Raw genomic sequence first — 24631 nt, forward strand, 5'->3', positions numbered from 1 at the left:
CTTCCAGACAGCTACGAAGGCCTTGCCAGGCACAGTCCTTCCAGAGCATTTCTATTTTCTACACCTTTTAAGGTAAAATTTACAGCAAAATGCACAAACCATCAGTGTACAGCTGAATGAATTTTGATATATGCAAACACCCATGTCACCCAAGATAGAAAGCACGTCCACCACCACCCACAGAAGGTGGCTCTTCCGCCACAGCTTCTCCAGCACGGGGACCATGTCAGCTGATTCCTGTGACCAGCACCCGCAGAGCACGCAGCAGGTAACAGAGACTCCAAAAAAATTTGTATTGATGCTTTCACAGATTAGAGAGCAAAATCCCCACATTCTAGTTCTGCTCCAGCCTCTGTCACCTGGGGGAAGTTGCTTAAACAGGTTCCTTGCCCGTGAAGCGAGGACAATACCGCAGCCCTCCTACCTTGGGGAATTGAAAAAGGGCCTGGATATGCGCAAGGTGCTGTGACCATTATTATTATTACTATTTCATTTTAAGAGTTTTTAGTGAAAGCTGTATGTAACTTTTTTCCTGTGACGTCTCAATTGTTTCTTCCTTGTATTTGCCCTTTTCCTTCCCTGCCTGGCGAGATTGGCTTTCTGTTCAAGGATCTTTTTGTGGTCTTTACCCAGCTTTAGTCTAGTGGTAACCACCTTCCTGGGGTGAGTGCCCCCATGAACAGCTGTGCCATTAGCTGCACTCGTCTGGTGTAGATGGCCTATTTCTTCCTGTAAAACGGGACTACTTTGCCAATTTGCTGCCCTGTATAGTGTCCTTGCGCAAGTGACCTTCATCACGCTTTCCGATGGGTGTGGATCGAACTTGTACTTCTTTCTTTCTCAGCTCTTTGGAAAGAGGAGAAGACGTTGCCGGAAGCCAATTCTAGCATGTCATAATTGCAAGAGTTTCATTAAAAGGTTGATAAAACTTGGGGACTCATCAAGGGCTGAGTCACATATGTTGTCACCTGTTGGGAATGGCTGAAGGCATTTCCCCAAACCTGAAAAGAGGTGATTGCTTGCTGCCTGATAGCTCAGGGCATCTTAACCTACATGTTATTGCCTCCTATTGGCCAAACACCTGAACAGCCGTAGGCTAATTCCCCCTTTCTGACAATGCCTCTGTATAGGAAACCCTGACCCTTTGAAGTGTATATCTCTGCCTCGCCTCAGGACAATTTGTGTTAATAAAAACCATGGGGTCCTGAGCTCTTAGCTCCTTTTAGCTAAGCTCCTCTGACCCCCATATGCCTTTCAAAATTATGCTTTGTCTCTGGACTCCTATTTAATCTATGCACAGCCTTCTCCAGATTCCAGAACCCTTCTAGATGCCAGATCAAGACCCACCGGCGTTAAATGTTGCCCAATGTCCGGCAGACGTAACCTTCCTGAGAATGTGGGAAGGTGCTCGGAAAGGCCCTTTATGGTTCTTGCTCCGGTCAGAAGTCACAAAGGGATTGAACTTCCTTTTGGCCGCTGGTGCTTCAGCAATGGTCGCAAAAGGAAAGAGTGACCACTATTATTATTAAACTACTAGGATAAACATCTGGCTGAAATAAACCAGGACAGGAGGGCATCAGACACTGACTTCCGGGCTTGGCTGCTTGGACTCTGGCCAACGTCGGAGGACGCCCAAAACGGACAGCTTTCGGCTTCTGTGTCCATGGACCCAGGAGGCTATGAACTGATTTCCAGGGCTAAGAATTTCCTGAAATTGCAAAGGATTCTTCCTAAGTGATTTCCCTCCCTGCCTCACAGCCCTCTGTGAGCCTGTTTCCCAGTAAAATGCAGGCACTAGACAAGGAGAGTCCCTTCTGGCTGCTCTGACTCCAGCGGAGAAGCACAGTTCAGGCTGAGCTGTTGCATGTCCTCAGCCTGGGGGGCTGAGGGCATCTGTCACAATACCCCAGAACACTCCTTTGATGGCACTGCCTCTGATGTTGCTAGTCTTTAAATCTGATCTGCAATGAATCTTTCTAGAACATTTCAACCAGTTTTGAGGAATGGCCAGGGATCTGGATGGCCATTTTTTTCTGCATAAAGCTCAAGATTTGAAACATTTTTGTTTGTTGTTTATTTTGTAATCCTTACCCAAGATATTTTTTCCATTGATTTAAAAAATATATTAAAAAGATATTTTTTATTTCAGAGAGGAAAGGAAAGGGAGAGATAGAAATATCAATGATGGGAAAGAATCATTGATCGGCTTCCTCCTGCATGCCCCACACTGGGGATCGAACCCACCACCGGGGCATGTGCCCTGACCAGGAATTGAACTGTGACCTCCTAGTTCATAGGTCGATGCTCAACCACTGAGCACACTGGTTGGGCTCCCTTAAATTTTTTTTTTTTTTTTTTTTTTTTTAGAGAGAGTGAAAAGGAGGGAAGAGGGGGAGAGAGAGAGAAACATAGATGTGAGAGAGACAGATCGATTGTTTGCCTCCTGCACATGCACGACCAGGGCTGGGGAACCTGCAACCAAGGTGCAGGAATCAAACCTGAGACCTTTTGGTCTGAGGGCTGAGGCTCTAACCACTGAGAAACTAGTCAGGGCTGTTTTTTAATCCTCGCCCAAGGGCGTGGAGAGAGAGAGAGAGAGAGAGAGAGAAATCAATCAGTTGCTTCTGTATGCTCCCCAACTGGAATCGAACCCAAAATCCAGGTATGTGCTCTGACCTGGAATCGAACCGGCAACCTTTTGGTGTGTGGGACATGGCTCAACCAACTGAGCCACTCCAGCTGGGCTGTTTTGTTGTTGTTACTGTTGTTGTTTTAAATCCTCACCAGAGGATATTTTTCCCATTGATTTCTAGAGAGAGTGGAAGGGAGGAAGGAGGGAGGAAAGGGGAGAGAGAGAGAGAGAGAGCCAGGCATTGATTGGTTGCCTCCCGCATCAGCCCCTACCAGGGCGGGGCTGGAGTACCTGCAACAGAGGTACATGCCCTTGACCAGGAATCAAACCCTTGACTCTTCAGTCTGTGGGCCAAGGCTCTAACCACTGAGCAACTGGCCAGAGCTGTTGTTTTTTATTCACTGCTGGGTGCTCAAAGGCACCCTGGACATGACATCCTGGAATTCTGGTGACCTCTTAAAAAGGGGGACTGTCGTACAGTAGGAATGAGTAGACCAGGAGGTCCACTCAGGAGGAGCAATGTGGGCAGGGGGGACACTGAATGATTAGGGCAGGGGGAACTGGACCCCAGGGAGGACACAAGAGGGCAAATTTACCCTTCAAGGCTAGGGTCACAGCGGATCCTCATCACTACTGTAAGGTCATGATAAGAGCTAAACTATTGAATGATGCACTATATGCCAGGCACTGTCCTTTATATAATTTTCTCACTTAGCCCTCCCATTTACCCTCTAAAGTAGATTGTCTTTTCTTCATTTTATAGACAAAGAAATGGAGGCAAAATGAGGTCAAACTAACTTGCTCCAGGACCCACTTAGGAAGTGGCAGAGAACGGGTTGGGAACCAGGTGGTGGGACCCTATGCCTCCCCCCAACCCTCACTGCCCACAGCCTCCTGAGGTGCAGCTGGGCTGAGATGGGCCTCTCCCCCGTGCCAGGCCCTGCTCTCCTTCCTCCTCTCCCAAGGCCCACCCTGCTCTCCGCATTGAATGCTAGTGCCAGCTGAGCCATTTCACATGTAAGGACATTTTTTTATTTCAAAATATACTCACAAGAAATTGCAAAAATAATACGGAATACTGATACATGCTACACCCTGGACACATTTTTAACACTTGGAGTGGGGGAAACGAGTTAAGTCGGCTCGCGTGAATTGCGCGTACTCCGCGGGAGCCGTCTTAACTCGGTTCATATAGATTTGCGGTGGAGTGCGGGAAACGTGTAAACTCGGGCCGATTGTAACTGCGTATTACCAAATATTTGTTTGTTTGCCGTTCACAAAGATACCTACCTGCGTATGCGAACCGTTTCATACCCATTGGGGTAATAGGTATCATAAAAATCCCTGATTTTGCGCGGGAAACCTAAATAATTGCCCGCGCCATCTTATATTTTGGCGGGAAATTCACCCCACACCGGAGTGTTAAACATCATGCTAAATAAAAATGTAGTCACAAAAGACCATATATTATATGATTTGACTTATAAATTATGAAATGTCCAGAATAGATAAGTCTATAGAAACAGAAAGATTAGGAATAGAAATAGAAAGATTGCCTAGGGCTGGAGGGATATTAGGGGGTCACTGCTAATGGATACAGGTTTCTTTTGGGGGTGATGAAGATGTTCTAAGATTAGACTGTGGTCAAGGTTGCACTATAAATATACTAAAAAAACATTGAATGGTACACTCAATAAAGCTGTCAACAAACAAGAAACAAAGGGACTTTGTAACATTTGAGTGACAAGGCCATCCTTGACCCATTTCACCCCAGTTAAAAAAATAGTATAGGGCCCGGCTGGTGTGGCTCAATGGATAGTGTCAGCCTGCCGACTGAAAGGTCCAGGGTTCAATTCCCGCCAAGGGCACTTGCCTAAGTTGCAGGCTCGATCCCCAGTAGGGGGCATGCAGGAGGCAGTTGATCAATGATTGAGCCTGAAACAGGCATGTGCTAGTACATAGACCAGGAATTGAACCATGACCTCCTGATTCATAGGTTGACACTAGAACGGGCTAGAGCTCATCATTTATGTTTCTCTCTCTCTCCCTCTCCCTTCGTCTCTGAAATAAATAAAAACATATTTTTTAAAAAGAAAATCTATTAAAAAATAGTATAGGGAGGTCCCATGTCTCTATTACCCAGCTTCTCCTAATTGCAGCCATGTGCCTTCCCCTTTGAAGTGGGCTCCGGAAGGCTCCAGCCCTTTCTCCAGAGCTTCAGGTTCAGATGCTGGCGGTCAGTTTACGAAACACCCCACCCTACACACAAACCCCATTTGAGCTCAAAGTGCGCCTGCGAGCTAGGGTCCCCCCATATCTTGGTTTTCACACGATACTTCCTCCCACCCCGAACTCCGAGTCTGAAGAGTTGCCAAATTTAGCAAATACTTTCTTTTTAAAAAAATATATATATTTATATTGATTTTTTACAGAGAGGAAGGGAGAGGGATAGAGCGTTAGAATCATCCATCAGCTGCTTCCTGCACGCTCCCGACTGGGGATGTGCCCGCAACCAAGGCACATGCCCTTGACCGGAATCGAACGCAGGACCCTCCAGTCCGCAGGCCGACACTCTATCCACTGAGCCAAACCATTTGGGCTAGCAAATACTTTCATCTGTCAACCCTGTCAGGTAATCAGCTCCAATGTGCCAGCCGTCGTGGGCAGGTCTGTTCTTCATTTTAAGGCGGCATTGCTCACGGCCTCTTAAGAACTGGAAGGGCTCCGACACTCTCCTAGCGCAGCCTCGCCCACCAGGCTGGCACTGGGCCTCACTGGGCCCTTTTTCTCCAGCCTTTCCGCGGGGGCCGGCTCCGCCTCCATTGGTGCCTCAGTTGCCCACCTGGGGGCTGGTCCCGCATTCGCCTGGAGAGGGCGCAGGGCGCGGGCCGCCGGGAAGGGCCGGGGGAGCCCGGCTGGAGGTGGGAACCCGCGCCAGACCTTCTGTCCAGGTCCAGGGCGCGCAGGAGCACGAGGGCGAAGGATGGCACCGCTCTGGGTGCGGCTTGGGTGTGCCCAGGCGCAGGGGACCATGGCGGGCGCGGTCAGGAGACGCACGGACACACGCACGGACCGCACCGCCCCCGCCCCACGAACTACACTTCCCATCAGGCGTGGGCTGCGGGCGGGGCCTTGGGAGCGAGCGGCACATTCGCAACCTGAAGACAGCGAGCGTTCTGCGCGGTGGGATCCCCGTCGCCGCGTGGGGCTCCCCTGCTATGGAGAAGGGGGTCTGCTCTCCGCGCAGGCCCGCTCCCCGCCCCTGCACACCCTGCTCCGCGTGGGGCAGCGGCCCGCGCCCAGCCCTCCGCTCCTCCGCGAACCCGAGCCTCGTCCACCCTCGCATCAGGGGACCGGGGTGGAGTGGGGGTGTGGGGGCGTGGGCCCGTCGCCCGGGAGACGGAGAGGGCACCTCCCTGACCTGTCTCCACCGTCCCCAGCAAACGCCCTTCCCTGGAAGGAAGAGTAGCCCCGACCTGAGGAAGGACCAAGCCTGTTAGCACCCCTGGGTGGCCCCAGGTCTCCTGGAGAAGCCCGGGAGGCTGGGTCCTCCGTGTCCTGGGATGTTGGTCCGCATGTTGGGCCGCTGTGTCTGACCGCTCAGCGCCTGGCGCCCAGGCATCAGCTTCACCTGGCGATGCGCCTAAGGCTGGGGGAGGGGGTGCCAGGAAGTTCTAACCAGGCCCTCTCCTCCAGTGTGCGCTCCCAGTGCTCTGCTCACTCCTCAGGGCCAGTGCCAGGCTCTCGTCCTAACTCCCCAGGCTACCCAGCGATGAAGAAGGGACTTACCCAAACCCTTCAGTGCCAGTCAGGAACTCGGGGTCCAGCCTGCTCGGTGGGAAGGGCTGTGCTGACGCCCCGCTTCATTCACCCTCGGGGCCACGGCCGGCTCTCTCCAGAGGCCTCTTCTCGGCTGATTTCTGGCTCCCAAGTGAGGATTCAGGTTACACCCGGTATCGGGAGCAGTGACACCACAGCGGCCAGCCACACATTGGACTTTGTGTCTCCAACCCCATTTTCCGTTTTTGCACTTTCTCATGTGGTCATAGGCTGCTGTGTCCCTGCCCGCCAAGGCTGATAGGAAGAGGCCTGGTTTATGAAGGTATAGCCAAGACCCGGTAACGTCGGTGAGATGTATTCCTCTGTAGTTAGGTTGTGACCAGCTACGTTCTAGAAATACTCCAATTAATCTTGAAACAGAAACAACTCCAGAGAGGCCATGCCCAGTGGGTTGCTCAGATTCCCTTGGTTGCAGGAGCGGAGGTCGTACTAAACGGTCAGGTGGTCTCTAAGCATGCCCGTTTTTGCCTGGGAGGTTCTCAAAGGCTTGGTTTCCCAAGTGTTTCTGTTAAGACAACCAGCCTTTTGTTCCACAGCCTCTCTGCTTAGACAAGAGATAGATACCACCGAAACTTGGAGACACCCTTGCCCCAGTTCCTGGGCTCTTTAGTAAAGAGCCTAATCTCTCCCTCGGCCGAGAGCTGACAGCGAGCTTCTGTGTCCCAGGACTTAGCACCTCACTCTTGAATCAGGAAGAGCCCGTGTTACTTGCACGTGATGGGCCAGAAGCCATTGAACGCCTCTCACTGCTTCCTGCACAGATACACAGCCATCTGGGTGCCGTTAAAGCCACAGGGCAGGATTATTAGGTCATCACCGGGAATGTGGCTAAGGGGATGGCTTACCAAAAGTTGGGTTCTTTCCCCTCCAGGACTTTGGGAGCACCCACATTCTGTACATGGGAACGCCTGCACCTACACTGGTTACACATCCTGATGCAACGGCAGGATTCCCATTTTAGCAGCAATGTCTTTAGCACATGAATGTTTCCAATACGTTTGTTAAAACTGCCGGTTTAAAACCACAAACAGAAATTGACCGTTTTCATAACGCCTTCCAGGTATAGTGGCGTTGTGGTTGAATTTTTTTTTTTAATTTTTTAAATATATTTTATTGATTTTTCACAGAGAGGAAGGGAGAGGGATAGAGAGTTAGAAACATCGATGAGAGAGAAACATCGACCAGCTGCCTCCTGCACATCTCCCACTGGGGATGTGCCCGCAACCCAGGCACACGCCCTTGACCGGAATCGAACCCGGGACCCCTCAGTCCGCAGGCCAACGCTCTATCCACTGAGCCAAACCGGTTTCGGCGTGGTTGAATTTTTGCCTTAATATTGTTTGTACATATTTTTTAAATCTTGCGTTTGTATGGGACGCCACGAATTTCTGCCATTGGAAGCAAGGCCTTTGTATCCGTAACAGGTGGTAATGAAAGCCTGTGGTGGGTCCTCCCTCCCATGCCCCTTCCTGTCTGCCTGTCCTGGAAAGGAACAGGCTGCCATGCTTCTCCTCACCACCAGGGACCGCCCTTTCCCGTGGAACCGCTGCTCAGGGCCCCACAGCGGTCTGGGACTGGGGCGAGGGGACGGAGGGCCTTGTCTTGTGTACACAATGAGATGGCTCCAGCCCAGCAGCCGTCTCCGCTTCAGTCTCAGTTTTTCCGGTGGTGAAGGTAGGGAGGGCCCTCCACACCCACCGAGGAAGGATGTGGGGATGGAGACACATCCGGAACGTCAGTGCCTGGTCTCTCCTAAGGGGGAGATAGAGGGCCAGGCTGGTTTTCTGGTCTCTCTCTGGTCTCTCTGGTCACCAGCTTAAGACAAAGGAACAAGGACTAGGAGACGCCTGGCTCCTGGGCTCTGAGCTGAAGAAGGAAGCCTAAGCAGGGCCATATTACATCTGGCCAGGAAGTTGGGGGTGGGGGAATGAGAAGGGGGTGGAGTGCCAAGGAGGGTCGGGAGGAATGCATGCCTCCCTCCTCCACTCAGGAAGGTAAATAGAGGAGACGGTCCAGTAGAGTGCCCATAAGATCTGTCACAGGTCCCCAGAGAAGAGTCCTTGGTAATCCACCTGCATTTAGAGAAGGGGGTTGTTTGCAGGTAACAGGGACAGGGGCTCAGTCGAGGGCTGGTGGCTGGTGTCTCATGGGCAAGAAAGGAGCAAATCCTGGGTCTTCCAGAAGAGAGAAACCAAGGATGTTTGCAGAGAGGAGAGCTCTGAGTCAGACTGGAATATGCAGCTACAACAAGTATTTTTCGAGAGCCTGTTGTGCCAAACTGTGGGCTGGGCCTTTGGAAATTGGTCATAAACCAAATAGACACAGTTGCTACCCATCTAGAGCTTACAGTTCAGTGCGAGTCTATAGATTTCATTGTGATGGGAGCCCTGAGAGTTTGGGGGGACAGATTGCCCTGGTCTGGGACCCTGCTGAGGGTCACTTTAGCTGTGGACTGAAGAGGGAGAAAGAGGACCAGAGTGTTCCAGTGAAGAATGGCAGACACACAGCCCCCTGATAAGAAGGAGCCTGCTTGAGACTGGAAAGGCATGAAAGAAGCCACGTAACATGTGTTTGCATCTTACTCGGGCTTCCTGGATACTGGGACACCTCCTGGGCTCTCTCCTGGGTAGATCTGGGCAGTGGGCTAAGGGATCAAGTTTTAAAACAACTAAAAGAAGTGCCTTGCAGTTGGTTAGAGCATTGTCCTGATATGCCAAGGTTGTGGGTTCGATCTCTGGTCAGGGCACATATAAAAATGCACAAATAGGTGGAACAACAAATCAATGTTCCCCTTTCTCTCTCTCTCTCTCTCTCTCTCTCTCTCTCTCCCCGCCCCGCCCCCCCAAATAAATTTTTTAAACAACAGCTGAAGAAGCAATGGTGATCTGCATAGTAAGGAGCTGAGATGGAGAGGTCTGGGCTCTGCGGGGAGGAGAGTACGCTTGCACCACCTGTGAAGGGGGCATTGCCAGGTGTGGGGATAACGAGAGTGGATTTGGGGTGGGTGGCAAACCTTTTTGAAGCATATATATATATTCTTTTTTATTTTTACTGTGTTTTGCTATACATTAAGATTAAAGATCTACATTTCTTCCAACGGAAATTTCCTCCGGTCAATAGGGCGCAGCATGGGCCACCTGGAGCCCCAGTCATGTTGGAACCACAGAGAGAAGGTGCCCAGGAGGGAGTCCACGGGGGGAATGGAGGAGCTGGGGAGGGAGAAGAAGGTAGGGGCCTGATCTTAAGAGACAACAAGAAACATTTGGTCTCCAAGGAATCAGGGGCAGTGACTAGGGGTTTTAGGCAGAGCTGTCACGGGACACAGTTGCTGTGAGTAAAGGTTCCGGAACAGGGAAGGGCAGGGGAGTGGAACAAAGGCACACCACCCTGGCAGGGGCAGAGGGAAGCAGGGTGGTGTCAGCTTCTGCACTTTACCCTCGAGGCCAGAGAAAGCCAACCTCAACTTTCAACCCCAACCCTAACCCTGTTGAAAGTGAGTGTGCTGCCTTCCAGAAAAACAGGTTAGTGTATCCACTTTCAGGGGAGATGGCAGGAGGATCTGTTATTAAACTCTGAAGCTGCAGCAAAAAATGATCATGCACCAGGGAGGAACATGCCGGAGACCCATCTTAGGAAGCTCGTCCGGGGCTCTAGTCCTCCATCGCCCATTGCGGCTGCCACCAGAGTAAGCTGACTCCGCGGGCCTGAGAGGGCGTGGGCTGCAGAGGAAGAGGCTCTCTGCCCGCTCTGGCTAAAACAGCCCCACATTCCCCTTCATCCATCAGCCCAGGAGGGTGGTTCCCTATTGCCAACCACCTCGCTTCAAGATTGTCCCTGACAGCTCTGGCCAGGTAGCTCAGTTGGTTAGAGCGTCCTCCCAATACGCCAAGGTTGTGGGTTTGATCCCCAGTCAGGGCACATACAAGAATCAACCAATGAGTGCCTGCATGAGTGGAACAGCAAATCAGTGTTTCACTCTGGCTGGTGTGGTCTCGTGTGGTCCTGTGCATCGAGAGATGGCCAGTTTGATTCCTGGTCTGTCAGGGCACACGCCGGGTTTCGAGTTCCATTCCCTGTTGGAGAGGCAGCAGCCCATCAATGTTTCTCTCTCTCTCCCTCTCTCTCTCTCTCCCTCTTCTCCTCTCTCTAAAATCAATAAAAACATATTTAAAATAAAATGAACAAACAAAAAAACCAAATTGCCCGGCCATCGTGGCTCAGTGGTTGAGTGTCAACCTCTGAACCAGGAGATCACAGTTTGATTCTCAGTCAGAGCACATGCCGGGATTTGGGGTTTGATCCCCGGTAGAGGGTGTGCAGGAGGCAGCCGATCAGTGATTCTCTCTCTTCATTGATGTTTATATCTCTCTCTCCCTCTCCCTTGCTCTCTGAAATCAATAAAAATATATTTTTTAAAAACCGATGTTTCTCTTTCTCCCACCCCCCTCTCTCTCATACTCTTGCTCTATCCCTTCCTTCCTCTCTTTCTAAAATCGATAAATAAATAACAAATTTTAAAGAAAGGATTGTCCCTGACATTAACTAACCCAACCACGGACAAAGTTCAACCGGACCTTGACCACTTGCTCAGGTAAAAATATCCTGAGGGCCTCCTTCTCCTTCATGAACTCCACCCCCCCGCCCCCCGCCCCCCGCCCCCCCGCCAACCCCAGGACCTTGTTCTTACTCCCAGGTCTCCCTTTTGTTCAGGCCTGTCCCATGTCATCCACTTGGCCCTAACCTCTTGTTCAGAAAGGTCTCCCTTCCTTCTTCTACCCCACCCCTTCCCCTGGACCCTGCAGATTCCCCATGCCTCTAGGACAGCGGTTCTCAACCTGTGGGTCGCGACCCCTTTGGCAGTCAAACAACCCTTTCACAGGGGTCGCCTAAGACCATCCTGTATATCAGATATTTACATTATGATTCATAACAATAGCAACATTACAGTTATGAAGTAGCAACGAAAATAATTTTATGGTTGGGTCACAACATGAGAAACTGTATTTAAAGGGCCAGAAGGTTGAGAACCACTGCTCTAGGGCAATGGGAATCTATACCCATTCTTGTATTCTCAGCATCCTTTCCCCTGCTCCCCTGGCCAAGGGAACCCTGGCTGTCCGAGGTGGCCTCACACTCCCAGACCCTGCCCTTGGCCTCACCTCCCGCTGCCAGGGCCCCTCCTGCCCCAAAGACATCCTTCTTCCAGAGCTTCCTCACGTTTGAAATCCAGGTCACCCTCCCTCCTTCCGTCCTTCTTTTTTTTCTTTAAAAATTCTGTATTGACTGATATTTTAATTTATAAAAATGTCTCAAGAGAATAGCAAGCTAAAGCGGTGACGCCTTTCTACCTGGTCTCACCTTCCCAGGAGATGCCTGGCTGCATTGTTTAGGCTCTTGGCAGCCACGTGGCAATCTCACTGATGCTGCACTTTCTAAATCAGAGCTCTTAACTGAAAACAGACAAACCGACCCCAGCTAGTTTAGGCTGAAAAATAATTTACTAAGAGGATTCTGGCCCTGGCTGGGTAGGTCAGGTAGTTGGAGCATTGTACAGTCAGAAAGGTTATGGGTTCGATTCCCAGCTGGGGTGTATACGGGAGGCAGCCCATCAATGTTTCTTTCTCTGTCTCTCTCTCTCTCTCAAAAAAAAAAATCAGTAAAAACATATCCTCAGGTGAGGATTTAAACAAAAATAATTCTGTAGCTCAGAGCATCTCTAGGAGGGACAGAGAAGCAGCCAGGAACAATGTCCCAAGGGTTACAGCCAAGCTGGCCTAGTGGAGGCACCTCTGAGCACAAACACCCCCATGTGCCCACACCATGGACCCAGGCCCTGCGTGGTGCCACGGGGTCTCAGCCTCCTCAGCCTCTGGAAGCGGGATAAAGCTGTCACCTCTCCGCAGGGTGGATTCCTCTGGGGGCCTGTTTCAGATTCAGTCTTGCATGAGGGCATCTGACTGGCAGAATGCCCGTAGCCCAGCTGCAAGGGAGGCTGGGAAGGCCTCATTTGGCTTCTGTGACAGGGAGCAAGATTCATAAGATGGAGATGCCCCAGATGTAGGCAATGCTCAGCAACCAGGAAGAATGGCAGGTGTCCCCTTCAGTTCTCTCGGAGTCAGTCCAGCCACCTGCATTTCAGCTCTCCTGCTCGACCTGTGCACGCTCCCACCTCTGAGTCCTCTGGCTACAGCCGGCTTACCTGTCATCCTTCAGGTCCTCAGAAACCACCCCCTCCTCACAGGGCTTCCTGCTGCGCTCACACCAGGGATCCCAGCTAGAAGGCACCACCTCCTCTGTCTGCTGACAATGACCTCGGCCAGGGCACCACCACCTCGGGAAGAGCTGATGTTTACTGTGCACACACTGTGTTTCACGGGTTGTCTTCTCATTTGACCCTCAGACCCACCCCACCCCCTGCCAGGAGGAACGCCTAATTAATATCTCCATTTACAGAAGAGGACACGGGAGACCAGAGAGATGAGTGTCTCCTTGGGTTTGCCCTCTCTGTCACTCACAGTGGTCTCTTGAGAGCAGGGTGGGTGTCACGTTCCTTCCCTGTGTTCCCAGCGAGCTAAAGGCTGCATGTGATTCTCGGGGGCCCAGGAGTCATGTCCTCTCAGACTCCTGCAGAACAGCACTTCTCAAGCCTGACCGATCACAAGATGGATCTAGGATGCTTGTTAGAAGTAATCTAGATTCCCGATTCTCTCATGGAGCATCAGTTCTTAAGATCTCAGGCATCTAAGACTTTTGACAGCTCCTCAGTGACTCTTGTGATCCTGCCCATCGGGAAATACTGCTCCAGACAGCTGTTCCTTAGGGGCACGTAGACCATGCTGGGCCTGTAAGTGGTGGGCTGTGCTCTGTAGAAATCAGAACCTGAGAGCTGAAAAATGTGCTTCGAAGGACCATAAATCAGGCGGTCACCTGCTGTCAGACAGTGCAGCAAGGAAACCTTTAAAATGTGTTTCCAGAAATTCTCTTTCTAGAAATTCATCCCAAGGGAATAGTTATGGTTGTGCACAAAGCAATCCTGTGCCAGAGATGGAGAAAGGATGCCCAGGTCTGCCTGTGCAATTAGCAAGAAGCGGTCCAGCGGGCACAAAGCTGTGAGGCAGGACTCCGTCCTTTCCCTCCCCCCTGACCTGTCCAGGCCAGTGACCCCATGGAGATGACATGGATTCCATCCTCTGCCTGGGCCCTTTTGCTCACACAGGCCCTGCATTTGCCTATGCAAAGCCCCGAAGAGAGGGAGGGTGTGGCCCAGGTGAAGGCGGTATGGACTGGGAAGGCCTCCTGCTGACTTGGACTTGCTGACTCTGGTCCCCTAGGACAGTGGTCGGCAAACTGCGGCCCGCGAGCCACATGCAGCTCTTTGGCCCCTTGAGTGTGGCTCTTCCACAAAATACCACGTGCGGGTGCGCACGTACAGTGCGATTGAAACTTCTCGGCCCCTGCGCAGAAGTCGGTATTTTGTGGAAGAGCCACACTCAAGGGGCCAAAGAGCCGCATGTGGCTCGAGAGCCGAAATTTGCCGACCACTGCCCTAGGAGGTCTCCTTTGGGTGAGGTCAGTTGCCCCCTGCCTTATGGTCCAAATGTGGAACAAAGGCCAGCTGGGGAGCGAAGGTCAGGGGGGAAACCCCATGACGCCAGGCCTGGGCTGTGTCTTTATTGTTGTTCTTTTAGTTTTTGCCACTGCACCAAATGGGCTCCTGTTAGCCATCTCAGTGCCCTTTTGCCTGCAGGTCCCAGGATCACCTGGTCTTCCTCTCTGAAGGCTGTGGCCAGCGCCAACCCTGGTGCTCTCTCTCCAGTGCCCTCAGCATCATGGCCTCCAGAGATGCAAGCAGATGGCCTTCCTTTCTCCTTTGTGCCAACAGCCAGGACTGTCCCCAAATAATAAAGACAGGAAAGTTACAGTGCCCCAGAAATGCCTTACATTCATGATTGTGATCTGTGTTTCCTCCTTCCTTGGTTTAAACAGAACTAGACACCAGGCTCCAGCCCGACTTTTTACCCCAACACTTCTCAGAAGTCAAAGTTCTAAAATTCACGCAGGTAACAGCGCACCTGGAAGTCATGGGCTCCTTTGGGGGGCTCACAGGTTCCGATGCGCTTAAGTCCATCACAGGAAAGTTGGGTCAGGACTCAATCCTCGATGAGGTACAGGATGGCTCAGTTGTTTGCACACAGGCTCTGGGCTGGGAAAACTTGGGGTTGAATCCCATGTTCAACACTCAACTTCTCAGCCTCTCAGGGCTGTGGACTGAAATGTGTCCCCACAAAATTCATACGTTGGCGCCCTGACCCCCAATGTGACTGCGTTTGGAGATAGGGCCTTTAGGAACATCCTTGAGGTTAAGCGAGGTGATGGGGATGAGGCATGATTCAATAGGACTGCTGTCCTTATAAGAGGAAATGACACCAGAGATGCCTCTTGCAGGCTCAGAGGAAAGGCCGTGTGAGGACACAGCAAGAAATTGTCTGCCAGCCAGGAAGAGCTCTCGCCAGAAACCAACCCTGATGACCTTGATCTTGGACTTCTAGCCTCCAGAACAGAAAATATTTTAAACCTACAAGTCTGTGGTATTTTGTGATGGCAGCCCGAGCTGACTCAGACACCGAGTTTCCTCATCTGAAAAGCAGGAATAAAACGAGTCATTGCATCAGGAAGCTGAGGAAATACACATGTAATGCCTGCCTGTTTAGTTTTCTTCAGCACCTGGAACAGTGACTGGCATAGTGGATGTTCAATAAATACCCACTGAATGAACAAACACATCTATCAGAAAAGGAAGCTGTCAAATTAAATTAGGAGTGCATATCCCTGAGCTTTTCACTAACCTCCGTTTCCTGGATCACTGATCACCAGCAAATGACAGCAGGAATAAAGGGTTTAAGGAAAGTGTCTGTGCCTGACAGGTATGGCTCAGTAGTGGCGGGTCAACCCATGAACCAGGAGGTCACAGTTCCATTCCTGGTCAGGACACATGCCCAGGGTTGCACGTTCCCCAGTCGGGGCCATGCAGGAGGCAGCCGATGGATGATTTTTCCTCACCATTGCTGTTTCTGTCCCTTTCTCCCTCTCCCTTCCTCTCTCTGAAATTAATTACAAAAAAACAAGAACATTAAAATGTTGATGGCTGGGGAAAGTGTCTGCAAGGACAGTTTCCTGTTTTTAATTGGATCTGCCCACAATGTCATGTCTTCTATGAACTGGGAAAGGGCTTGGTCTGGCTGATCTCAGGGCAGTTTGAGCCTCTTCCAGGAGGAGGGAAATGCATCGGAGAGCTGTAGGATGCCTTAGAACCCTGGCCCAACTTTCCAGGCCTGGGCATGGAGGGGAGAGCTTTTTCTCTCTCTGTTTAAAACACTTTTGGAAGAGAGAGCTCGTCCTCCTGTGGGGCTGAGGGGCTGGAGACCACAGCTTGGGGAGGCATTGTGGGGGAGCTGGGGCTGGGCCCTGGGAGTGGCAGGGGTGAAGCTGGTCTGGGGTTGGAAGCCACAGCAGGCCCACCTTCCAGGAGCTTATGAGATGCAAATGATGCAACAATAGGGCCCCTGTCCCCAGGACATCTGTGCCAGAGACTGGGCTTCCGGGAAGCATAGCTCCTTCACCTTGGCCATGGTGAGACTTGGTTGGGGGCAGCCCCAGGTGCACAGACCTGCCCACCCCTGGGGGCCCAGGACTCTGGGGAGGGAGAGGCGTCCAGCTGCACTGACCACCCCCTTACCCCCCTCTTTTCAGGACAAGCTCAGGGAGAGCAAGCGCCGGTGAGTACTCAGCTCCTCGCTTTCCTTCGCTCCTCTTTTGTCTCCACCTCGCCACCCCTTTCCCAGGCACAGACATCTTGGAGCTGTGCTGGCAATGCCTGGGCCCTCCCCACCCACCTGGTCAGACCATGCCTGTACCTCCACCACCCTGTGAGCACGAGGGCTCACCCACTACTGGCTTCCCTTGGGCACCAACTCATCCAGCTACGTACCCAGAGCACTAGCTCTGCCCCCAGATTCTAACCCCTGCTTCCCTGCCCCAAGCTGCCGTCACACAACTCCAGGGGCTCCATCCACTGTCATGGGGGTGAATGTCTTGGAGTTGTGCAGTGTCTGGCTGATGAAAACTCAAGGGCCCCTTGGGCAGAGTTGACTATAGTCTGATTGCAGGTTGAAGCTACCCTCTTCACCCCTCAAATGTGCAGGTAAGTGACACAGTGGGCAAAAGGGGCTCAGTAGGACAGGGTCCCTTGGGATTTGAGTCTCCCTGAGTGGCCTTTCCCCCACCTGTGGCCATCACAGTCCAGCACCACTAAGGCACCAGGGCCCGGCCTCCCCGCCTCCTGGTCAGGATCAGGAGGCCTTGGGGTGGGGGACTGGCCCAGGGGCAACAGGCAGCTCGCTGGGAGGCACCCTTGTTTCCAAAATGCCTCTGTCGTCGCCCTGCTGCACTGTGAAAAGGCCCCCCTGAATGGGCCTTTGAGCTGAGTGAAGCTGCAGTTCTCCCACTGTGGAACTGCAGGTGGCTTATTATATCGGGGAGAGAGAGGAGGTCATTGTGCTGGAATGGGGGTGGGCAGGGGGAGATGCGGCACTCTCATCAGTCTCCTGTCCAGACTCTCCGACTTGGAGAACAGATGTCCCTCTGCCTGCCCCAGGGACCTGGAGTCCCAGGGTAAGTCCAGCTGCTGAGCCTGGGGTTGGGGTGGGGGCGGCAGGGGCCACCACTCCTCTGCTCTTCTTCCATCCGCCCTGTGCTCACCACCCCCGTCCCAAAGGCCCAGGAGGAGGAGGAGGATAGCTATGAGCGGCCTCCCTGTGAGGCTCTGTCTGTGAATCTAGCCCCTGCCCGCCTTCCTGGCACCGTGGAGGAATCTTTGTACCTGGGTGAGGCCTGGGAAGTGGAGGCAGAAAGTACGGGGGCCGGGCAGGACAGGAGGAGGGTGCCCACCAGGGGAGAAGGCGCAGGCCTGGCCTCTTCCTCATCTGTGTTGGGCAGTGAGAGGAGGCCTCAGCTGGCTGGGGAGAGGGAGAGGGAGAGGAGGAAAAGGAAAGGGAGGGGGAGAGGGAGAGGAAGAGGGACAGGGGGGGGAGAAGGAAGGGGAGGGGAGGGGGGAGGGAGGGGGAAGAGGAGAGGGCAGTGTAACCAAGGCAACAATGGGAAAGCAGGAGGCCTAAGGCCTGATTTGGTCCCTAGGGCCTGGCGTTCCCCGTTCTGAGATACCAGCAATCTCAGAGCAAGGGCAGGGGCGCCAGGAGAACCCCCTGTCATCCTCCCCACACGCCTCTCCAGGCTGGGCCGGATGGGGGCAGGGAAGCTGGCCACCTTCAGTTGCCATGGAGACGGGGCTGTCGGGAAAGCATGGAGCTGGGAGGGAGGAGGAAATAGAGTCTAGGTGGGGAGGGAGGAAAATGGGAACCTACACGGGAGAAGCCTAGAGAATCAATGCTGGGTGTCTTTTCCAGATCGCTCTGGCCTCCTGGGCCCGTCCAAGTCTCCGCCGCCACAGGAGCTCCAGCCCCAGCCCGCGATGGTGAACAGCCTCCCCAAGTCCCTCCCCCCCCCCCCCCCCCCCCCCGCCCCACCCGCCCCATCCCAGGCTACCATTTCCCAGTGAGCAAATCTAAGAGGCATCTCCTGTGCAAGATTCCCCCGCATCTGCACCCCAGAGGCCCCTGAAAAATAAGGTGCATCAGAAGCCCAGGCCCTGTCGCTTCTCCCACCTGCCTGGCCCTTCCATCCTCCCAGGCAGCACCACCCAGGACTCAGCCTGGAAGCAGGGGAGGGGGAGCGGGGGGGACAAGAGAGGCTCTGTCGCGCCTCCCTGGACCCCTCCTTGCCTGGAGAGTGAAGAAACCCCGCTCAGCTGCCAATCAGCTGCCAGCTCTCGAGATCCTGCTATGGGCTGTGAAAGCTGCCGCTTTCAGCACATACTTTATTGGAATCAAAAGGAAAACGGGGAGAGATTGACAACAAAGAAAGAGCCTCAGCATCGAGGCAAAGGGAAGAGCCGCCCCCCTGTGCATTATTCACTCTGTGCTGCAGGGTTCTTTCAGCGGCACAGATCTACATTGCCCCAGCACCCCTGCCCTCCCCACGCCTCGATTTCCCCTCCCACCCCCACCCCCACCCACCAGCGCTCCTGTGTCCACAGCGGATGGCAGCACTGAGCCTGCGGGAGGCCATGAAGCAGGGCCAGTCCTCTGGGAGGCGAGGTAATGGGGATGTCCTCTCGCTCTCCCCGGGGGCCCCGCACTCCCCTCCCCTGAGAAGGGCGATCCAGCTCCACAGGGAGAGAGTTAGCTGCCTCCCCGTGGTCTCATGCTGGCCCTGGTCACTGCACTCCCCTCCCTGTCCCTCATCTTCACCTGCCGACCCGCCAAGGCAGGCAGCTGAGGAGACTGGGTCCCAGACGTGAAATGCTTTGCCTGAACTGAGATCACACAGAAGCAGAGCCCGCCATGGTCTCGGGTCAGGTGAGGGGCACCACGGTGGCCTACTCCGCCTGGAGGCCCCTCCCTGCGGAGACACAGGAGTGCCAGCCCCCACCAAAGGGCCCCTTGGCCGCAGTCTCTGGTTCTATTCATGGCAGTATTGCCCCCGCTGTCCAGAGACTGTTCCCTAAGGTCACTGCCCGCAGGCCTGTGACCCCACAGCCTGGACGCCAGAGAGGGACCTCTGCCAGCACTTTCTGTCTGAAAGCGGCCCCGGGCGGGGCAGCCTCCTCCTGCCCAAGGTCAGACAGCTACCCCGAGGCACGTGCTCAGTAGTTGGTAAACCCTCATGACCTTGAGAGGTTCTGATTTTTGGAACAGCCCAGTGTCCTTTGGAGCCACACCTGGCAAATGGGTTGGGAGGTGAAGTCAGGTAACACCTGGGTCGTGAAGCGAGGCACCGTGGTTAGGGGGGCTTTGCACCGGGACTGCAGTGCTGGCGCCGAGGACACCCTCAGAGGAGCCCCAAGGCTACCGCACTCTTCCAGCCGCGGTTTCCCTCCATTCCCCTCTCCCTCCGCTGTGACTGACGGTCCTCTCCTTTCCCCCCAGAGCTGAGCGCACCAGCCCGAGTGGTGAGCAGCCCCTCCATCCCCCGACACCCTAGGGTTCTCCCTAGGAAGTGAGCAGGTTGGGGTGGAGTGCCTGGGAGGGCCAGGAAATGTCCCGAAAACCGAGGGAAAGGGCCCAGAGCTGACTCCCTCCCTGTGGGCCACAGTGGTCCTGAGGGAGCTGCTCAGAGCTAGTGGGGAGGGCCTTGCCACCGCTCCTCCGGTCACCCCATTCTCCGAGAGCTCGGCCTGTGGGGTGTCCCCTTCCAGGCAAAGGAGCAATTGTGATCATTCCAGCTGGCTCCCAGAATGAGGTTCACCTTGTGAGGGGAAGTGAGGAGCCGATAGCCCCCCTCAGCACCCCCCAGTGATGCTCTGCCTGCCCTTGCACTCACGTTTCCGTCACACCCTTGGTCCCACACAGCCCTCTCTGTCTTAGGGGCCAGGCTCTGCGAAGCAATGTGAAGAGGACATCTACCTGGAGTGTGAGCCCAGTTCAGGTGAACACCTCCCTGCTCCCCAGATCCCTCCGCGGAGGCCCCAGCTCCTGACTCCATTTTCTGCCCTGTCTTCTCACCACCCCACCGACACACATTTGCCTCAGACACACACATGGACACACACGCTTCCACCTTCGGTGAAGGTTGACCCCCACTGTGGCCACAAGGGAGGGGACCCGGTAGAGCAGCACTGTGTGTGGGCTCCCAGCTGTTGCAGCCCGGTTGGAAGGCTTCCCAGAAAGGCCCGCTGCAGGGAAGCAGCAGGCCCTGCCGTTGCCAGCCCCTCCCGGGCCTGCATGGCTTTCCTGGCCTGTTCCCAGCCCAGCAGGGCCTGCCTTCTCTTTCAGTCCCTGCCTGGCCTCAGACTCCCAGCTCCCAAGTCCTGATGCCCCTAGCCCCTCTGCCAAGGACATTATCGGCAGTGCGCAGGTGAGTGCCCCAGGGTGTGTGTGTACGTGTGCCTGTGTGTGTGCATGTGCCTGTGTGTGCACGTGCCTGTGTGTGCATGCGTCTGTGTATGCACATGTCTGTGTGCCTGTGTGTACGTGTGTGCCTGTGTGTGCACATGCTTGTGCATGTGTGCCTGTGCCTGTGTGTGTATGTGGAGAGATAGAGAGAGAGAGAGAGGAGGTTTCTCTCTCTCTGGGGGAGGCACTTCCTCCTGCTTGTCCCATACGTGTGTCTGTGTGTACATGTGTGCCTGTGTACATGTGGCTGTGTACATGCGCCTGTGTGTACGTGTCTGTATGTGTGTGCACACATGCTTGTGCGTGCCTGTGTGTGCTTGTGTGTGTGCGCGCGTGCATGCCTGTGCGTGTCTGTGTGTGTGTGCCTGTGCGTGTGTGCATGTGCCTGTGTGTGTGCCTGTGTGTGTATGTGGAGAGAAAGAGAGGGGAGAGAGAGAGAGAAAGAGAGAGAGAGAGAGAGAGATGCACTCAGGCTCCCCAGCCCTGTCCCTGGGATCTCTGGGTTGCCTGGGCCTTTCTTTTTGAAGGAAGTGAAGACCCTGAGCTCTGTTTCCCTACTTCCCCCCGCAGGCCCTCCATGGCCCCCGAGGAAGCTCTGGGTGTAAGAGGCTGGTGCTCTGGGGGGAAGTGAGCTGGGAGGGAGGGAGCCTCAGGGTGGGACCGCAGGCCCAGAGAAGCCAAGTCTCTTCTGATCAGACCTCCTATGTCCCAGGGAGCAGCGAACGCCGCCTCCAAAGGTGAGCACAGGCATCTTCAGTGAGAACCCAGGAGTCCTGCCCCGGCCCATCCCAGCCGCAGCCCCGCACACCCCACTTTGCTGAGGGGGTCCCGGCAGCTCTGCCCCCAGTTGAGAGCAGGCCCGAGGGGACCCCCTTGGCCATTTTCCAGGGTCTGCATCAGAGCAGGAGGCTCCCAGCGTGTACCTCGAGATCACCCCTCGATGGGAGGTGACGCGTGGCCTGCCTGATGGGTCCTACCAGGGCCCAAGAGAGGAGAGGAGGGGTGACACACTGGGTGCCCTGCTTTGGGTTTCAGCCCTATGCACACACCCCTGCAGCCTCCCCCACCCCTGCAGCTGCTCCAAGCCTCCTTTGTCTAACCCCTCCCAGCCCAGCCCTGTAATCTGCTCCCAGCAGGAAGGCGTGCCTCTCTTTCCTCTGCAGCCCCCACCGGAAGAACCTCAGCTGCAGAGGTGAGGAGGGGCTGGGAGAGGGCGGGCGGAGGCCTGCAAGGAGCCCTCCTGGGCCTGCGTCCACCATTGCAAGGAACACGTGTGTGTGGCACCCGGCTGGGTACCAGCACCAGCATATCTTTGTTCAGCTTGCACAGACTCAGTCTGGGAAGGCATCTGTGAACACAAATCACTACCCGCGGGGCTCTCTGCTCCCCACCCCCATCCAGTGCCCCAACACACACATCTCTGAGCTTGTGTGTGTGTGTGTGTGTGTGTGTGTGTGCCCAGGACGGCAGCCTGCTGGGTCAGCCGTGGTTCTCAGAAAACTGTGACCGTCACACCGTCGAGAGTGCCCTGCTCCAATGCCAAAAGGTGGGCAACCGCAGAGCCCCCCAGGCCTTCTCAGAAACCCCTTCTGCTCATGGGCTGTGGCTGGCTGAGCAGGCAGGGACTGTAGGGCGAGGGCTGGGGGATGGCCTTCGAGGGTCAGGGCTGCCGGTGGGCAGCTGGAAGGCGAGGCTGATGGACGGGTCTCCTCCACAGGACGGGGCCTACACCGTGAGCCCCAGCTCGGGGTCTCGTGGCTCCCAGCCCCTCACCCTGGCAGTGCTGCTCCACGGCCGGGTCTTCAACATTCCCATCCGGCGGCTGGATGGTGGGCGCCACTATGCCCTGGGCCGAGAGGGCAGGCGCCACGAGGAGGTGGGTGCTGGAGGAGGCAGGGGACCAAAGGGCAACAAGGTCACAGCAGAGAAGTACCCTGGCCCAGCCAGGAGTATCTGCCTGGGGAAAACCCACATTCTATATTTTTCTGTAGTGGGTGGAAATGACAATGGCCTGACCTGACAGAGGCAGTGACCTGAACCCCTTCCCAGAGGCCCACCTCCCTCTGGGGGAGGCACTTCCTCCTGCTTGTCTCAGTCTGCACAGGGCCCAGATGGGGTAGGGAACCCGCTGGGAGGCGGCAGGGCTCAGGTAGTCCAGACTCTCAACTGGTGCCCAGCACTTGCAAACTACAGACAGTCACCCGCCACTCAGCTCGCATGCGGGAGGACAGGGGCAGGTCCCCGGAGTTATTGCCATCTGGCCTTGGAAATAGGATTTGGCCAACACATGCCCATGGGTGTAGTCACAGGAACGTTGCGCAAGGCCTGGAACTGGGTAGCAAAATGGCAGTGGAGCCTCATGAGACAAACGGGAAGGAACGTGTTTTTTAAAATGTCAACAAGCCCCCTTCCCAGAGGCGGCAGTTCCCTCAGGACGTTTCTCCCAGCGTGAGCCCCCAGGGCCTCACTGGTGCCCTGCCTCTCTGTGCAGCGCTTCTCCTCCGTGGCTGCCATGGTCCAGCACTACATGCAGCACCCCCTGCCCCTCGTGGACAGACACAGCGGCAGCTGCCAACTCACCTGTCTGCTCTTCCCCACCAAGGCCTGACACCAGCGGACGCCCACACCCACCTCTGGCCCCATCAGTTGCTCCTTGCCCCATCCATCTGTCCACTTGGGTTGTCTCCCTCTCTCCACCCCTCCAGGCCCTCCTCATCCCTTGTCCCAGTCTCTGCAGGCCCAGATGAAGGCACTGGGAAAGGTTTCCCGGAATCAGAAAGGGTCCCGAGACCCCATGCCATGCTCACCCAGAGCCTGGCCCTGTGCTCTCTGCTGCCACTCCGAGGCTGGGAGGCAGGGTCAGGCGGGCCCCCAGTCCCAGCCCCCAGGAATGGCCGTGTTCACCCTGTTACCAGGGCCTCCAAGCTGCCCTGGATGAAGGCCTGCTCAGGGAACCTGAGCCTCTCGGGGACAGCCGGGCACTGCAGGGACACAAAGAATCCTCTCGCATGCTTTTGGGGGCTTAACACAGGGCTGGCATCTGGGAGGGACTTGGTTGCCCTGCACTATTTTGCTCTCAATAAATATTTGTTGAGCCCTAGCTGGTTTGGCTCAGTGGATAGAGCGTTGGCCTGCGTGCAGACCAAAGGGTTTGATTCTGGTCAAGGGCACACGCCCAGGTTGCGGGCTCCATTCCCAGTAGGGGGCGTGCAGGAGGCAGCTAATCAATGATTCTCATCATTGATATTTCCATCTCTCTCTCCCTTCCTCTCTGAAATCAATAAAATTATATTAAAAATAATTATAATAAACATTTGTTAAATAAATTCTTAAATTCTTGAATTTGCTGAGCGAAGCAGAGGTGGCCTCCGTGAGGTTCCGAGGTTCTCAAGTGTCCCAGGGCACAGACGAGGCCTGGGAGCGATAGGGGTGGCCAGCCCCCACTTCTGCACACTGCCCGGGCCTTTGCCCTTCGATGGTCTGTGTGGAGGAGGAGGGAGGCCAGCCCCTGGGTGGCTGGTTTCGTTTAGCTTTGTTTGGTGGTCGGAGAGGAAGGGAGCGAAGCTCGGTGTTGTCTCTGCCACTCCATAAATGATCAGAATGGGGTAAGTACTTGTCCACCACCTGCTTACCCCAGGGAGACAGGCGGACCCAGGAAACCCTGGAACCTGGCTCGCCAGGCCTAAGAGGAAAAAGCTTGGCTCCGCGGCGGCGCTCGGCAGCCAGGCCCAGCAGGCTGCAGGGCTCGGGGCTCCGGGAAAGGCAGGCGGCGGGGCGGGGGCGCGCGCGCCTGGCGCGGAGCCCGGGAACACCCGGTGCCGGAAGCGCCATGTGACTGTGACTCCGCAGAAACAAAGGGCGCTCAGAGCCGCCCCGCGCTCGGGCTGGCTCCTCGGGCCCGCGCCCTCCGCCCATTGCGGCCCGGCCTTGTCTTCCGACGGACACTGGGCGCGGGGGGAGCGGGACCCCACGAAAGCCAGGGGCCGGGAGCGCGAGAGCCCTGGGGAGCGCGGGCGGGGACGCGCGCAGTGCTAGTGCGAGGCGGGGAGCCAAGGGAAGGGGCGGGTGGGGCGATCTCGGGCCAGGCCCGGCCGCAGGGCGATAAAGGTGCCGCTGTTACACCTACGGCTCCTGCAAATTCCCCTGAGGA

The 24631-nt window shown here is 55.1% G+C and overlaps 1 protein-coding gene across 1 annotated transcript; it reads left to right on the top strand.

Annotated features, from left to right (window-relative positions):
• The first annotated feature begins 9600 nt into the window (after window positions 1-9600).
• Window positions 9601-23581, top strand: SH2D6 (SH2 domain containing 6). The gene is made up of 16 exons (XM_070428317.1): window positions 9601-9699; window positions 16223-16248; window positions 16639-16673; window positions 17085-17143; window positions 17247-17355; window positions 17935-18002; window positions 18624-18684; window positions 19516-19538; window positions 19954-20014; window positions 20362-20443; window positions 21052-21082; window positions 21194-21218; window positions 21591-21673; window positions 21944-22027; window positions 22199-22357; window positions 22973-23581. Exons 1-16 carry the CDS (start codon window positions 9601-9603, stop codon window positions 23087-23089), a joined length of 1122 nt encoding a protein of 373 aa, XP_070284418.1. The 3' UTR covers window positions 23090-23581.
• The last annotated feature ends 1050 nt before the right edge of the window (window positions 23582-24631 follow it).

The sequence above is a fragment of the Myotis yumanensis genome, unplaced genomic scaffold (assembly GCF_028538775.1).
Source record: "Myotis yumanensis isolate MYYU_CA2020_CCGP unplaced genomic scaffold, mMyoYum1.0.hap1 SCAF_11, whole genome shotgun sequence".
Classification (NCBI taxonomy): Eukaryota; Metazoa; Chordata; class Mammalia; order Chiroptera; family Vespertilionidae; genus Myotis; species Myotis yumanensis.

Bases quoted from the DNA above. Each gene is read 5' to 3' on its own strand.
- SH2D6 (XM_070428317.1), top strand. From the start codon at position 9,601: ATGGGCCACCTGGAGCCCCAGTCATGTTGGAACCACAGAGAGAAGGTG. The intron at 21,083-21,193 runs GTAAGAGGCTGG...CCTATGTCCCAG, and splicing joins CCCCCGAGGAAGCTCTGGGT to GGAGCAGCGAACGCCGCCTC. The intron at 21,219-21,590 runs GTGAGCACAGGC...AACCCCTCCCAG, and splicing joins AGCGAACGCCGCCTCCAAAG to CCCAGCCCTGTAATCTGCTC.